Source organism: Tenrec ecaudatus, chromosome 9, assembly GCF_050624435.1.
Source record: "Tenrec ecaudatus isolate mTenEca1 chromosome 9, mTenEca1.hap1, whole genome shotgun sequence".
Classification (NCBI taxonomy): Eukaryota; Metazoa; Chordata; class Mammalia; order Afrosoricida; family Tenrecidae; genus Tenrec; species Tenrec ecaudatus.
Window position 1 is genome coordinate 87,774,685 of NC_134538.1, and position 12,671 is coordinate 87,787,355.

Here is a 12,671-nt window from a genome sequence, read left to right on the forward strand (position 1 = left end):
TTTGCATCAGGTCCTCTTTTTTTTCCCCTCCCTCCCCTTTCCCCCCTCCCTCATGTGCCCTTGATAATTTATACCTCGTTATTTTGTCATATCTTGCCCTATCCGGAGTCTCCCTTCCCCCCTTCTCTGCTGTCTAGGGCAGGAGGAAAATAAAGCTCTTTCTTATACATTAAAAATTTTCAAAGGCTTCTGGGTCGGCTCCCCTGCAGGTCAGAAGTGTCTGGTCTACTCTTGGTCCTGTGTCCAGGCTGAGCTGGCCAAATGCTGAATGCTGCAGGGTAAGGGTGAGGAACTAGAGCATCACATGACTCATGCAAGGGGAAGATGGAGTTGAAATGGCCTCGTTGTCATTGTTAGGTGCCACCCAGTCGGTTCTGACCCCTAGGGACGCTATCTACAACAGAACGAAATCTTGCCCGGTCCTGCGCCATGCTCACAATGGTTCCTAAGCCTGAGCCCGCTGTGTCAGTCAATGACATAGGCTACTTCTTGTCTTATGCCAGGAACCCTCGTGGCCTTGTGGGCGATTTAGTTGTCTAGCTGCTATCTGCAAGATTAGCAGTTTGAAATGGGAGTCAGGCGAAGCTCTCTCTCTGTAAGAATGAATGTCTGAGAAACTCACAGGGGTAGATGGCAGTGAGTTTGGTTTGGTTCCCTGTCATATGCCACAATGTGCCACAGTGGAAAGGTAACTGGGTGTGAGTGTGATGGAGCCACCAGGTGTGGGCCTGGGGAGAGCCCTCCAAACCATTCAAGCTTGGAACACGGGGGTGGGGGAATTCAGTCTCTGTACTACCTTGTCTCAGTGTAGCACAGTGTTCAAAGAAAGAAGCATTCTGAGCACTCTTTAATCTTTCCATTTTTATTTCAAAACGCTGCATTTCATATTAACACCTACTTTTAAACAGAATGATGCATTAATTAAATGCTTTGTCATAACTGTTATAAGCTCTGTTAGAAAAATAAACATCTCACAACAAACTACAGTGTCAGCTCTTTAATAAATACATCAAACAGAAGTTAGTAGTCAAGAGTTATAGGAACAGGTTCATAGTATGTTATTTGAAATGATCATATTCATCAATTTTTTTCATATTATTTAAGGTAATTTAACTTTATGTACACTTCAAAGCCTGAAATAAGAAATCTGTTTAATGATCATTTGGTACTTTTTAAGAGCTATTTTATATTAAAATATTTTAATTAAAAAAACCACTTAATAAATTTATTTTTACAAATGAAGTACATGAAACAAAATGAAGTTATGTGGTGGATCATTTCAAAACATTTATTCATTTTGCAGAAGTTTTAAAAAACTTTAAAGAAGTAACAGGTGAATGCCAAATGATCATAAATGTTTGGTAAATGTGCTCAAAATGAATTTCAATAGTAGTATGCACAAATTTATTTATTTGTATAATTTAGATGAAAATATTTTATACGTACTCTTCTTAATATAATCTATATATTGGTCTGTATTTTTAATCAGAATCTCGAATATCTGTGGAACTGTGTAAAGTCAAAATTTATTTTACACAACTCACATATTTTCCATCCATACAGATTTCAATGGTACATTTATTGTGAGATATTTTCACGTTCAAAAATTGATTGTGGAGGCTACAAACCTGATTAACAAAGTTAGCATACTAAGGTAAATTTTATGCAAAAAAGTATTCCAGGTAGATAAAAGAGTAGTGTTTTTACTCTCAGATATTTCATTAACAGCTGTCCAGGTGGTTGAATAATATTATCACATATGTAAAAAATTTAAATATGCATTATGACAGCCATTACGTAAGATCGAAAGGAAATAAATTAGTCAAGAGAAACTCAAATGAGAGAACAGAAGTCATAGAAAAGTAAAATGAAGTAGAAGGATCCGAGAGAAAAGCTGTTTTCCACAGCACAGATTGGTTGTACAATTTTCTCCTGTCGTCCACATAAAATAGATAAGATGCTGTGATATCTAATTATGATGGTTTTCTGCAATTTTGTTTCCAGTTTTTCTCTTTAAAAGTGAGATGATCATATAAAAGAGCTCCTTAGGAAGGAATGGAAAGAATAAAACCTTGTGAAAAAAAATAGTGCTAGAAATGATCTATTCCTGTTGGTTAACTTAAGGTTTGCTAAAACCATAGCCCTTAGCTTAAGTGTCAACAGGAGTGGAAAGAGCTTTGATAACCCGAATCAGCAGGAGCTGAGCTCATGTGACTGCCAGGCCCCGTTTTGCATTGTTCGTGAGTTAGCTGCACTGAAAATTGGCTTCACCTGTTGTCATAAATGAATTCTCAAATATTTATAAGAAATACCCCCATGTCTATGTCCATGGGTCTACAGTTGAATTAGTGTACTATTAATTCATGCGAAACTTTACAGATCTCAGTTAAGATGCCAACAATTGCAAGGTAGATCACAATTTCAGAGATGTTAAACTGAAAAGGGTGTCTTGGAATCAGTGAACTATGAATATGGGTATGGATAATTAAGTTCACATAATACATATGTAATAAAAATTCATAAAGGAGAAATAATTTTTAAAAATGCTAGTTTCATATTTCTTTGAAAACGTATATCAGTTTGCAACTTTATAGTTATTAAGGTCAGTACTGATAAAGAATAGTCTTAAATTAAATATTAAGAATAAAATAAAATGCACGAGGCACAAATATGCACACGATAAAACGAATACCCAAGAAGCTGAATTTCACTTGAGACTTTCTTATTCATCTCAGCTGTTCAAGATGGAAAGAAATTCTAATAGTGGTGAGGATGTAAAAGTCCTTGGTTTGTCTTTGTTCAGGAGCCCAGTCAAACGAGGCTTAGCATTAACGAACGATGTTTGAAAATAAGCAACTCCCTCAGACCCTTACATTCAATTCTTTTTCACAATTTGGCTTATTGAGCTTGAAGCTTTAGGGCAGTCTCTTGGGATACACAAATGTAAAAAAGGAATGTTCACAGCAAATCTTACTGAGTCCAACGAGTACCGTGAGAAATTAAAGGAAAACATAACTACAGGAGAGAAACTTTTAGCCTAAGAAAGCCATATTTCATGTTGCCTGCTGTCATACATATAGGTATCTTCGGTAGGGATTAAGTAGACATTATAAAAGTGTTTGGAATTTATACTTTGGTGAACTGACATATTTGCATATAAGGTATTCCCTAATTTAAAACATTTTTGGTTTAACATTAGATATTTTTAGGGAGGGGGTGTAACATTTTTGCAAATCAAAGATGAACACTTATGATATAACCAGATCCCTAGTGGACTTTTGAGTCTTCTTGTGAATGTCTATGGCCCAATAAGTATTAATAATTCCCAAAGATTATGTAAATATTTATAACTCCACATGTGCTGAAGTATAAATATGTAGCCAGAGAAATAAAATGTTTAGCTACATTGTAGTGTATATTTGACACATTTCTATATCATTATATATCTCAGGGCACAAAAAATACTGCCTACTAAAAGTGTTATTCAAGTTCTTAATTTTGTTAGCAATTTAAAATTCCATTCATTGTACTTGATATCCATGAATCGCAAAAGCCTCCTCTTGCAATATTAGTTCAAACAGGCTCTATTTACATACATTATGTAACCTAAGAATACCCTGTTTCCCCCTTTTTTAAATTAATTCTAACTAGGCCAATATTAATTTTCATCTTACAAAACCATTACACAGGAAAACATTAATGATTCAAGTAAAATAAAAGCACTAAAGTCTTTAATAATTAGACCTCTAAGTAAAAAGAAAAGCACAAGGCATGACAGACATATCTACCATCACAATCTAACTCTGAACTGCGTATCAGGGAATGTGATTTTTTAAGTACCAGCCTTACCCCCACCCCCTGGCGAAGCTAGTGCAAACGAACGTGGTGTTGAAATCTAACACCTTGATTTCTCAGGGTTTCATTATTTTATGCTCTTTTGAATAAAAGTTATTTTACAAACATTGTAATGCTCATTTTTGAAACTGTGAGCATTTCAATGACTGGCTAGCTCCTCATTTTCCCTTTTACTGAGGTTCTCAGGCCTGCCTTTAGTTTTACTTTCTAAAGGAGATGCTGTGATGTGTGACAGGCAGGCTGCAAACGGGATTTCTGCCTTATCCTGGGCCACGGTACAGAATCACAGCATTGTCCCCTCTCGGTTCACCACGGAGATGCTGTTCAATTCAGATTTATAACTGCTTGGCAAGGGGCATTTTTCTGTTTGTTGGCTCCAGAACATATTCCTACAAGCTTTTCGCTCCTCTTTATGGTAGAATATGGAGTGGGTGCGAGTCTTCATTAAAATGCAAATTTCCTAGCTCTTTGACCTGCACAAGTGCTGCAAGACAGCAAATCTAGGGCAGGAGAAGATTTTGAATAAATTCCATTGTTACCGTAGGCACTGCTCTCTAGGGCACCCAGCCTCTTCCTGGTGGTGCCTGATGTCAGATCTACTCTGTCCACACAGATGGAGTCACGGGAAAGACTTTCCACTGAATAAGACTCAGAAACTTCCTGCTTCTGTTCAGAGTGCTACACTTCAGTCCTACTGCACCCCTCCATGGAAAGTCCTGGTGATGCTGGTCAACAGCTAAGATGTGAGTAACTGCCCTGGAGTGGTGCCAGGCCATGGTCCTGCCTCTCATAAAAGCCTGGACGTGGGTGATGGACTATTCAGCTGGAAAGACTCTTTTCTACTTTGTTCTGAAAATTTCAAATGCTCATGTACTTCAGATATCAGTAAATTCCATTTGAAAATACTTGTCCAACTGAAGGTTTTGAAGGTCCAAGAGGTAGCATGATATTGTGCAATGCACACTGTTCTAGATTGATGTGCTTTTCTAAGGCTGCCACTGACCAGGTTGGTGTTTGTGGAGAATCCATCTGAACTTTCTGAGCCTCAGTTCTCTGACTAACCACATGGTTGAAGTAGCTAGTATCTTTTTTTTTTTTTAGAAGAAAGAAATGGACTTGTATCACACCAGGTTCCAATACTGACAGGCACAAAGCAAGATGCCCACCATTCCCACCTCCCAGGAGCCTGGTGCTGGCAGAGCATGTTTCTGACCAGGGCACTAGTGAAGGCACTGTTCGCCCCACCAGTGAATCAAGGCCAGCAGGTCCTCTCCGAGGACTCTAGCACACCAAGACAAGAGTTGTGTCAGGATGTGACTCTAGTCTCGGAAAAGTAGCTAGTATCTTGTACCATCCTCAGTTTCATACTGTTACGGATTCTGGTGAGATGGGGTAAATGAGGGACATATTATCAGGCTGCATTGAAGGGGAAACACATTACATAGCTTTTAATTAGAAAAATGCTGACATTTGAGTGAAAAATCTAAGAACATTCCTTCCAAAGTGTGTGACTTTGCTTGATGGCACAGGTTCTGCACGTCTTGTGGATTCCGATGCACTGATTTGCTACGTGAACTGGTTAATAATCTATCCAGTTTCCCAGGTGAGAAGATACAAACTTCCACATCCTCAGACAATGAAACTGCAGGTGTGGTGCTACATTACAGAGTCCCTTATTCAAAATTCAGCTTTCACCAACAGCATTCTAGTAAAGTGACTTTGTATTATAGGCTTTTTATGGCAGTAGTAACTTAGCACTTATTGAGTCCAGTCATCTGTGACACATATAAACATCCTGTAAGAAACAGCAAATGAACAGAAAGTATAAAGAGGAAAGAAGGCTGGATTTAGTATCCATCTTATGAAAAACAGAAGAAAATCCCACATAAACACACATGCATAAAACTACAGGTTCAAAAGCAATATCCCTCGCTGTGAGACTAAGATTCTGTTCACCTCTTGAGTGTGTCAAACGCTCCCCATTTAATTATCTAGCTTGACTTGTCTGTGCGTTGCCGACTGCTGAAGCGTTTGGCAAAGTGAGCATAATTGACTGTCATCCACATGTTCAGTGCAGGAAATATTGTACCCTTGTAGTGACACAATGCGGACCTTCTCACAACACCGTCTCTCTAGGAAGCAGGAATGGCGGGTGCCTGTAAAGTGAAATCAGTGCTCTTCAGATGCTCTACATTCTATGCAGATCTAAATAAGTTATATATCACAGTAAAGTGCTACAACGACACTAGTCTCAGACAGTAGTAAGACACATTTTTCTCTGAAAATTTCAGCAGCTCTGGAAGTCACGTGAAGATGAGATGCGGTCAGTGTTCATTCAAGTTGGCAACCAGCAACTGGCCTGACCTTGACCATCTTGGCTCCTCCTGTGACTTCTAAAATTATATATTTTAGGAGCAATTAGTAAAAATCCAGTTTCTCACAAAGTATTTTTAAAAAAATCTTCTTTAGTAGTTGCACCTGAAAGTTTCATGAGGATTTAGTTTGCTGAAATCTATTTTTATTTCTTCAGGCTTCTCACGCTGGTAGGTTACAGCTCTTGTGCAAACACTATGCAGAATCAACTTATCCTAGATGGGGAAGAAATGTTATTATTAATTAAGGACCTAAGTCTTAAAACTAGACCAGAGCATACTTATAGCAAATCTTTTTTCTTAACTTCACTTACCTTTTTTGAGATTGGCCCTCTATAATCTGCCGAGGACTTAATTTGATGGCTATTCCACTGCAGTATCACCTGTCTAATAATGAGGACCTTTAGCAAGCCAATCAAGAATGTTACTATAAAGATGATGAAAAATATCTTCAAGTAGCTTGGGCTAGAGAAACATTCTGTAATGAAGTAAACATACGAATGGATTAAAAATTGGAATCAGCACACAAGTAAACCATAGTCACCATCGCAACTAATATGAAAAGAAATATTTGAAAATCAATATTTTCAATGCAGGGGACTGCCACTTCGGTTGATTCAGAAAGTGAATGCTGTAATTTTAATTGTACATTTATTATTAAAACATTTTCAATGGAAGGCTCTCCCTAGGAGAATAGCCATCATGAAGGTATTTGATAAGATTATCTCTCTTCAGCCTGATTTTTAGAATGGCAGCAACTGTAATATGCACAAATCCCTTTATCAAATGTAACTTGATTCACGACAGAGGAACTGTTTTCATTACGTGCATTGCTGAGCACTAAATGGAGAAGGGGATTTATTATTTTTTTCTAACAGCTCTGGATGCTAGCATGTGCTTTTTTTGTTATGTTCTCTTCACTTGTTGTACATCAGTAATGGAAAATTAAGTAAACATCTGCAGAGGCTAACACCAGTACTACTCTAATAGATGAGTAAACATAGCATCTGACATGACTGCGTGCGTACATTTCCATCATTATTAGAGACGGCCACTCCAGGATCGAGGAATGTTCAACTTGGGGAGAGGAACACAAATCCCTTCAATTTTTATTAACTTACTTTTATTTGCCGATTAACCAAACCTATTTTTCTTTTGAAAAACCCCACTTGGTCTCCTCTCAAGAACAAATCACTGGGAAAGGCTGTGTGAAGAGGAGGGGGGTGCTTCTCTTTCAGCTCCAGCCTTCCGGCCAACACTAGCTGGAAAGCCTGCAGGGCCCTCTTGCTAGAGGCACCTCCTCCTCTAAATGGAGCCTGGCTGCAAACTGCTCGTGTCTGCAGAACTCAGCTGCTTCAGGCTCACAGAAACCACCTCCTGGCCGGAAGAGTCATGTGTTTCTCTACCAATTCCCAGACCTTTGGGACTTCCCCTGAATGTGAAAAGTTCTCCTTAACGAGTTCCTTAGGGAGGGGCAGCTCCATCTCTCATGTGGCATGTCGTTTGACCATGGCCAATGGTGCTGTCACATAAGCCCCAAACAGCGACAGGGCCAAGAAATCATCCCCAGGGGGAAAGACGTAAGAGAGTCAAGTTGGGCTTTTGGTCGGGGATAAGGTTTCTTGAAAGCAAGGTGCAGGGGATGGCTGATGGGTGGACACTGGAATGGAAACACCCGCTGCCTGTACATGGCTTCCTAGATCACCTGCAAGGAGAATCTGAGACTGCTTCCACAGGGACCATGAAGTTCCAACACTGACACATACTCCTTGCGTCCTAGCTGATGCGTCGTTTTCCCTTGGCTGACTTAAAACTACTCAATCACCTAAAGTAGATCCTCACAGGAGACACGTGGCATGATCCCACTTTCTGGCTTCTAGCCTGGTAGTTGCAGAAAGACCGAAAGAATGCCCTTGGAGAGTGAGTGGATGGAAGATGCAGGCGGTTAATAAGGGCCTTGTCCTCTTCTTGCATCATAGTGATGAAGAGGGGGAGGGAGAGGGGCAGGAGCTCCCTAGCTACTGATACATCTTCAAAATATTTCTAATGGATTGGGATAGAGGACACTTTCTGGGCCCAAATCTGTGCATATTTTTAATGTTGTTAGCAATGGCTAAACATTTACCTCTCATTTGTGCCTCTCTTCTTAGTGCAGGCCAGGCAAGGGCCTTTAAGAAAACACTTTTTGTCATCTACTTAAGTCAGAGTAGGCTTGTTTACTTAGCACAATGAATGGCATGTTGGCAGTAAGGGCCTACTGCTTAGAAAGGCACTTAGCCTTCAGGGGAGGCTGCTGCAGCTCTCCAGCTGCCTGCACATGGGGTTCCTCCCAGAGGCCGAATCAGGAGGGCTGAAGGCCAGTGTGGAGACAAAGAAACAAGAAATGCAACTTTCAGACATGTTTACTCTTCTGCACAGTCCACCTAAGAGCTGGAATCACTCCTAAGGTTGGAGGAGAGACATGCCATAGTAGGGGTAGGCATGCTTTTAATGATTTCCCATTCAGGTATTATTCAACGTCCCACGGGAACGTGTAGTGTTGGCTTTTTGGGTGAACTTTGTCTAAAAGTGGTCTGTGAGCATAGGAGTCACGTGTGTCTGCCAATTCTATGTCCCCTGATCATTTGGCTACTTCTTTCGCGTTCACCGACTCGTTTATTCTCACACACTCCCCTTTGGTTTGGGGACAGTTCTCTTTCTCTTGGTGATGCTGCCAACGAAAAAGTTTGAAACTTTGAGGTTCTGAGTCCACCACAGAGCATCAACGAAGCAACATCTGGTGAACGATTTCCCTAAAAGTAGTCATTAAAGCCCATGTAGACTACACGTCTCCTCTAACACACATGTGACCATCATGCGTTGTCATCCATTCAGTGGTAAGTGGCTTTACAAAAATGATGAATTCAATAGATGAGGAAAAGTGATCTTCCAAACTCTTTATAAGAAGCCAAGTACTTCTTAAGTAATATTGTTAAGGGAAATTCTTTAAGCCAAAGTTTTTAGACTAAAAGTTCTATACCGTTTCCACCGTGTCTTATTTATAACCATTCATCCCTAAAGTGTATTTATATCAAAATAGGAAAGTAGAATTTTCCAATAGCAGACTGTGTTACTTAGTCTTTTGCCTTCAATTGACATGTGACAGCAAATGCTGGTTTCATGATGGAATGTCAGATCTTGAAACACATGTAGGCTCTATTGACTTGTCTGTAATGATGGAATGGCTTGACCTGGGGATTTCATACTCCTGGTTTCCTGAGGCCTCTCTAGTCCATCTATTGGGGTGTCCTTGCATGGAAGCAAAAGACATGGGGATTTAGATCCATAATTCAGAGGGAAGACTTAACAACTCAGTCAAGTTACGGACAGCATACTTGAAGATACAGAGTACCATTTCTAGGGGATATAAGAAACTGAGGCATCTCGTCCACTTTTCAGAATGATTAATTATGAGCCCCTTGGGGTACCCTCTGTCTAACTGGATCTACTACTTTTCCTCTGCGGGGCTTGGGTGATTAAGCTCTGGTTCACCTGATGTTTGGTCTGTAGACAACTGCTCAGCGCGAGCACAGGAGGCTGGACACTGCTCGAGCGGCGCTTGAGAGAGGTTGTGAGGGTGAAGGCACGGCACACAGTTCCTGGAGAGGTGGGGTTGGGGGCGGAAATGCAAAAAGCACTTATTAATTGAAAAAATTGTAGCCTATATTTTTGGAGAGAAATGAACAAATACTGCTTTAGGAAAGCAGGCTGTGCCATTTGTGTGTTATTGCATGTGAGTCTAACGGCACGGCACAGGTACATTTTAGCAGCATAACACATTTTGATAATATTGAAGATCAAAACAATGAGTTCACTGTATTAAAAAGAAAATATCAAGGAAACAAATAAAATACTCTTACCATAAATTAACTTGCTAATTATATATGTGTTTTAGAATATTAATATTATACTGCTACTGGAAGAATCAAACCATGGTAGACAATTCAAACTTTGGACAGGTTGATTAGAAACAGCCACATGATTAGGTCTTAGTGCTATACTTCAAACTAATTAAAATATTATTTTGCTATACTTCAAACTAATTAAAATATTATTAAATATAAGTTTTGAATGACTCAGGAAAAACTGGATATCCATTTGCAGAAAAGTGAAACAAGACTCATCCCAATCATATACAAAAATGAACCCAAGATGGATCAAAGACCTAATTTTAAAACTTAAGCTATGAAGATCATCAAAGATTCAAAGATAAAAAATAAGGACAAATACAAGGGACCTAAACATGTCATAAACACACTATCCACCGTAACTCAAATTACACTACTGGACAACAGAAAGCAAATTAGAGGATGGGCCTATCCTAAGAATGAAACACCTCGACACCTCAAAAGATCTCGCCAAAGAGGGAAAATATAACTTACTCACAGATTGGGAAAACAAAATTTATGCCAATAACCTATTGGAAAAATCTGTAAAGTTTATAGAATACTTTAATATCTCAACAAGAAAAAATAGAATAAATCCTATTAAAAATGGGCAATGGAGAAGAAGAAATATTTTATTCACATTCAAGAAGTCAATAAACAGAAAAAGAAATGCTCATGATCATTATCCATGAGAGAGGTGCAAATCGAAACAATGAGATATCCTCTCCCACAGAAGTAATAGTAATGACATAAAATAATAAATCCTGGGGAGGGTGTGGAGCGACTGGAACCCTGAATCTATTGCTAATGGGATTGCAAAATGTAAAGCCGCCTTGGAAAACAGTGTAATATTTCCTTCAAAAGTTGGAAATCTAAATACCATATGACCCAGCAGTCTTACTACTAGGTATATATCCTAGAGCAGTAAGCCTCACCACCAATAGATAGATGCACACCCATGCTCATACAGCACTAGGCACAATAGAAAAAAAGATGGGAACAACCTAAATGCCCATCGACTGGAGAGTGGATGAATACACCATGGAACAGACACACAATGAGATCCTCTGTGACATTACAGACTACTGGGTGGATGTGAGAACCACTCCCAAACATGGATGGGCCTGGAGACCATTATGCTGAGTGAAGCTAGTTAATCACAAAAGGAAAAATATTAAATGAGACCACTTTTATAAAAGTCAAGGAAAGGTTTACACACAGAAAGAACATCTTTTGATAGTGAACGTGGGCGAGAGGGAAAAGAAGGGAAAATCACTAGCTAGATGGGAAAAATCACTAGTTAATACCACAGTATTAACTGGGATGATGGGGAAATTGATATATAAATTTTAAAACAGAAAAAGGAAAAAAAGAAATTACTCGAGCTACGAATCGGATGCTTTTTAAAGCTTGAATTGCACAAATAGGAAGGGACAATGATGCTTAGAGTGGTGATCTTTATCTCAGCAGATTACAGGCTGTTACTGACACGAAATCCATTTTTGGCACCAGATAATGTCATTACTTAACATAGGGCCTTTCATGTTTATATCACTTGTGCCTAGAGAGCTTAATGGAAGCCGTCGTTCTTTACAGTATAAAAGTAAAACCCAGAATGATTACTTTGTGTAAAAATAGTATGAAGCGGGTTATCTAGTTATTTCGCAGACCTGAAAGGAGGCATTTTCATCCTCAATTTTCCCACGAGGGCTCTGAGGCACAGCGATGGCAGCTCCTTGCCTGGAACGCAAAGTGAGCTCCTTGTCAGTGGGGCCGATGGCAGCCCCTAACTGTAAAGAGTGTCTCCCAGAAACTGAAGGCAGTGACTGCTTCGAACATTTTGATTCTCTCATCATCATCTAGTGGCCAATGGTTAAAACCTGTCTCCTAATTCTCCAAAGCTCCGTTCAGTTCTTTCTTAGCTTGATGATAGACCTTATCTGGAGACAAAGATCCAGCAACTTCCAAAGTTTCAAACGCAGAGCACAAGGGGCCGTCAGAGCTACGACAGGTGTGCCCTTCACACAGGTGTGGCGGAGAGCCAACATACCAGTTCTCATCGCAGGCTGTGTTGCAGGTGGGGCAGTGTTCACAGAAACGCCCGATGCTCGTGGGATCCGTGCACTCGCACCTGCCACACACACAGGTGCCTCTCCCGCTGCACACGTGGCCCTTGGCGTTAGTGCAGTGTTGGACTGATGGTGACGGGCACTGGCACCAATCTCCTTCCCAGCCACTGTCGCACTGACATCTGCCAGCCTCACACTCCCCGTGACCTGCAACAGAGACACGCCAGGACCTAAATTATATGCACCTGCTGCCTTTGTGAAGTGCTTCCCAGCACGCATTCCCCCTTGTCTCCATGAAAACGCTGACAACGCAGTGAATGACTGTCTGCAGTCAAAGCCGTTCTAACGGAGATCGTCTCCTGATGAGATTATGTAGTGTTGACAAGGATGAACCCTGCTGTGGTCGCTGCCTGGCTACTTGGACACCACTCTGCCCTAGTTTCACATGT

The 12,671-nt window shown here is 40.2% G+C and overlaps 1 protein-coding gene and 1 non-coding gene across 3 annotated transcripts in view; both read right to left on the reverse strand.

Annotated features, from left to right (window-relative positions):
• Positions 1–917: 917 nt before the first annotated feature.
• Positions 918–12,671, reverse strand: part of ITGB8 (integrin subunit beta 8) — a 95,200-nt gene continuing 83,446 nt past the window's right edge. The window contains exons 11-15 of one of the 2 annotated variants that reach the window (XM_075558323.1): positions 12,204–12,429; positions 9,759–9,865; positions 6,542–6,705; positions 6,334–6,443; positions 918–6,248 (exon numbers count right to left, since the gene is read on the reverse strand). In XM_075558323.1, coding sequence (XP_075414438.1) covers positions 6,191–6,248; positions 6,334–6,443; positions 6,542–6,705; positions 9,759–9,865; positions 12,204–12,429 — 665 coding nt within the window. In that variant the 3' untranslated portion in view covers positions 918–6,190. Of the gene's footprint in view, positions 6,444–6,541; positions 6,706–9,758; positions 9,866–12,203; positions 12,430–12,671 lie in introns of both variants that reach the window. The other variant, XM_075558324.1, reaches the window with a different exon arrangement.
• LOC142457565 (small nucleolar RNA SNORA3/SNORA45 family) lies at positions 5,056–5,185 on the reverse strand. Its single transcript, XR_012786278.1, has one exon. It is a non-coding gene; the product is annotated as a small nucleolar RNA SNORA3/SNORA45 family (small nucleolar RNA).